Source organism: Buceros rhinoceros, unplaced genomic scaffold, assembly GCF_000710305.1.
Source record: "Buceros rhinoceros silvestris isolate BGI_N320 unplaced genomic scaffold, ASM71030v1 scaffold16871, whole genome shotgun sequence".
NCBI lineage: Eukaryota > Metazoa > Chordata > Aves > Bucerotiformes > Bucerotidae > Buceros > Buceros rhinoceros.
In genome coordinates, this window is record NW_010393846.1 from 16,136 (window position 1) to 20,452 (window position 4,317).

The 4,317-nt window shown below is 49.8% G+C and overlaps 1 protein-coding gene across 1 annotated transcript in view; it reads left to right on the forward strand.

Annotated features, from left to right (window-relative positions):
• Window positions 1-4,317, forward strand: part of LOC104501253 (synaptotagmin-like protein 2) — a 22,852-nt gene that overhangs the window by 1,729 nt on the left and 16,806 nt on the right. Inside the window, exon 2 of the mRNA XM_010145032.1 lies at window positions 742-893. Within this exon, the coding sequence (XP_010143334.1) occupies window positions 742-893 (152 nt within the window). The remainder of the gene's footprint in view (window positions 1-741; window positions 894-4,317) is intronic.

The following is a 4,317-nucleotide window of genomic DNA, read 5'->3' on the forward strand; positions in this document are numbered from 1 at the left end:
GTTTCCTCTGGCCCCTGGGGTCTCGGAGGGCCCCTGAGTTGTGGTGAGCTGTGGGAGGCAGTGCCAGCTGAAAGGCAGCTAATTCAGCAAGCGGTGGTGTAAAACCAAAATAACCGGAGGAGGGTTAAAAATACAGGCTAGCAAACAGAGCGCGGATGGGTTTAGGTGCCAAAAACCAGCCTGGGTGTGCCCAAGCGACTTACAGTTGGAGAAGCTGAGCTCAGGAAGGAGAGCTAACCGTTTGAGTGCCAAAATCGGCATGGCAGGAGGAGCAGGGAGGGGAGCAGTGGCTGGGGAGAATGCTGCAGGGACAGGTTCTCCCCTAAATAACATGATTTATTTCCACGGTTTGCATTAGATTTGATCCAAAAAGCTTTGCCGCTCATAAAGAGATTAATAGACAAATAAAAAGGAGAAGTGCAAGAGCTGCAGACAGCCCCACCCCTTCCCAAACCCTCGGGGCTGCAAAGCAAATGGACAGATCTCCTTGCCAGGTCACTCTGATCTGGATTTGTGAAGTCTGGAAGAGGTGAAGGCCTGCGTTTACCAGGTGCTGTTCCATTTCAGACAGCAAATAAATCAGCTTTTGTTTTAATGCTGGTTTGGCCCTTGTGATTGCAGAGAATAATCTCTGGATCCTTTGTGGTCTCAGACAGGTGACATGACATTTGTCATGAAGGTAGCTCGGGGGACTTTGAAACCTTGAAGATCTTGGTGTGTAATGTTCTCCTTGACTTCCAGGCGGATACAAGGCTCCATCAAGGACGAAAAGAAGAAGAAGTTTGTGACCGGTGAATGGTTTTTGGAAGTGAAGGCGAAGAGGTTTCAGGAAGACTTAGAGGGACCAGATCTACTTCGGGCATCAATTAGAAGGAAAAAGGGCAAACTGGAAAGTAAGTATGTTGGTGTGCACCTTAAGAAAACACATCGATGGACCAGAAAAAAGTGGTCAAGTATGGGGGTCTCCCTGTACTGGGAGCTTGTTGGGGACCAGCTTTTATGTTGTGATAAGGGGATCCTCATCTAAGCTTTCAGTACTAGAAAAAAATACCCGATTATCAAGATGGGGGCCCAGAGAAAATATTACACTGTGGTGGAGGGCCAAGGCAAAAGCTGTTTAGCAGCTACGTGCAGTAAATGCCTTTTCCCCACTTCAGCTTCTTTCTTCCAAAATGTCTGTTTGTCAGAGGTCACTGGTAGCTTTTTACATGGAAATAATTCCAAGACACAGTGTGCTTGTCAAAGAAAAAAGGGCTTTGGGACCAAGTCTGACCGGTACCCTGGCTGCCGTGCCATAGCAAGGGATTGTCTGGGACCACGTGCGAATTCGAAGCAGATGTACTGCGTGTTGTTTGACAGGCAGATGGACTCTCATGGTGATATGTAAAACAGATCAAATCAGATTTCTCAGCTCAGGGCAGAGAACAGAAGAGATCAGCCCCGTGCGAAACGAGCAGGTCTGTGCTTTGAGTCCAAATGTACCCCCCTGGAGCTGGCACTTCGTGCTGACCATTTGTGCAAAGCAGAATGGGGAATGGTTCACATCCAGTCCTCAACATGAGGACAGGCCAAGTGACTCCGCAGCGGGACTGTGGAACTGCAGCCCAGTCTCACAACCTCCTTGATTATTTGTCAGGGAGAGCAATCACAGATCCGCAGAGGTGGCTGGTGAGTTACTGGCTGGCGCCGCCCTGGGGAAGCCATAGCCCCCAAACTGCAGCCCAGTCTCACAACCTCCTTGATTATTTGTCAGGGAGAGCAATCACAGATCCGCAGAGGTGGCTGGTGAGTTACTGGCTGCCGCTGCTCTGGGGAAGCCATAGCCTCGATAGACAGCTCTAAACAAAGTCAACCACGGTCCCTAACAGAAGGACCCCATTGCCGGGCTCTGTTCCTTTGCGGTAAAGGCTACTCACAGATAAAGGGCTATCTCCCATCCGTCCAAAACTCTAGTGTCTTCTCCACCAGTTCAGCTCAGCCCTCTTTCCTGGGCCCAGCTGCCCGTCCCTGCTGTGGGGTAACAACGATGGAGATCACTCCTTTGTTTGGTGCGCCTGGGTGGCCAGACTATCTCTGTACCATTAATTGCCTGGGTTTAGTACACCCCTCTTAGCTCCACATTACTGAGACACATTCTCGAGCCAAGCACTGGCTAGGGACCTGACTGAAAGCCTCATTTTTTTTGCTTTTTACTTATCCCTGACAGTTCTCGTAACTTAGCGTAGATTCACTGGAGCCTCTGATGCAGAACTGGCCCATCATACTCCACATGAAGTTGCTTTTATCTTTGGTGTTAAGGATTCATGGTGCCATTAGATTTACTGTTCTATCATCCCTCCAGAATGCTAAAACATGCAAAACCTTTTCCAGCTGGACGGAGTTGCCTGGCCGTCTCTGCAGAGCGTGCTCTCTGCTTTTGGAGAATGTGTGTTCGCGCTTGCACCCTCTTTGCATGAGGAGCCCGGTGCTTCGGCAGCCCCTCTGCTGGGGCCCGAGTCAGACACGTGCTCTGTCATCCGCAGCCCAGCTAGCGCCCAGCAGTGAACTGGATTTAACCGCCTGATGCCTTGCCAGAGGCATCAGCACCCTTAGCTTGCAGCCCATTTCAGGACAGCAGAATTCGTCGTGCTCTTGGTTTTAGATTTCACTTTTACTGCTGATGGCACGTAAGAGATGTGGTCTCTGGTTATCATCTAAAATAATCCTATAATATAGCAGTAACAGGCAAGGTATGTCTTTGCACGTTGACTAATGCTGTTTTAAGAAGGAAGGAGCAAATGTTCCTAAATTACTGTAGTAATTGTGTTTAGGTTTAGCCCTCATTATTTCTTTTTCGACTTTTTTTCTTTCCTTTCTTTCTCTTTTTCTATTCTCAGACTTGCTTTGGTAAAGCACACATAAAACACGTAACTGTATTCCTTCCTCTCGCTTCTCCCACTGCCGTTTTACAGCACTCGTTGAGGATCAAGATTCTGCAGCTAGTATTTTCGCCTTGCTGGGCCCCTGCAGTGGTCACCGCACCAATCGCCTCCCTCCACACGTGAGGCGAGCACTCCTCTGTGTGCACTATTGCACTGGTGAGTGCAGCCCTTGGCCCGTTGGGGAACAGGGATGAAGCCCCTTTCCAAATGATTTGGCCGTGCAGCTCACGTCCAACCTGCAGTAGATAAGGGCCTTTGCCTGCCATCCTGACACCTTTTTTTCTTCTCCTGGAAAGGTCAGAGTCATTCACCTTCTGTTGGCTTTCAAGGTGACGAAGGGGTGCGCGTTCATTTAACCAAATCAGTGTAAAGTGTTCATGGCGTCAGGGCTGCTAATCCTCATTTAAGTCTTTGATGACTGTGTTAGGGAGCGACATGAGACAATCCCTGCACAGAAGAGCCCTGCTGGGATAATTGCTGGCGTTCCCTTCGCGTGGTAAACGGGCTGAGGAGGGGTGGACATTTGTGCCTGCACAGGAAAATGCCCAGTGATCTTTTCTGGAGGAGGGTTGCAGCCTTCAGAAGGGAGGTTGTGTGGATCCCTAAGGGTCGTCGGCGTAGGTATTGGTAATAGAGACCACTAGCCATCGGCAGCCGTGTGCAGTTATGGAATAGATGCCCTGTATTTAAAGTACTGCCTGCGGAGCACCACGGGTGGATGGATTTGGTGATAACTTCTTGAGCCTGTGTGCAACGGATGAGAGCTAAAAACCGCCTAGGAGAGAGACCATTTTATCCACCCAGAGGCAGGCAGCCCCCACGGCACAGTTACTTGTGCTTTCCCCAAGCACTGAGTGTCCATTCCAGAGCGACAGGAATTGAGTAGAGCAGCTAAAGCGTAATGTGTACATACGTAAATAAATACACGTGTGGGCGAGTTAGACTGGTCAGGCCACGACTAATTTCTGTTGGAATTTGCTTCTGATTCTGTGTCATCCTAAAGTTAGCATGGGCATTTCACTTGTCTCGATGGATTATAATGTAGTGATAGCCCGTTTGTTTGTGGTATAGAAGGCAGGCATGGCTGTGGCAGTGGCTGAGCCGTTTCGAAGGGCGGCGTTTTGGATGGGAGGAAGCAAACAGCTCCTGCTGCCTCTGCCAGCTCTGTCTGCGGGGGAAGTGTCAGTGAAAAGCGAATATGACACAATGCCTTTGGAAGTGAGGTGACAAAAGAATGCAGTCTGGTTGTTGAGGTCTTTTCAACCACGACAGACAGAGGGAGAATGTGGGAGCTCCTCTACTTCCAGGGCAGCTACCTGCTGCCATCTCCTTCCCTCGGCTCTGGGGCAGAAGAGGAGGACGTGGCTCACTGTATAAATAACAGTGTGCCTTCCCA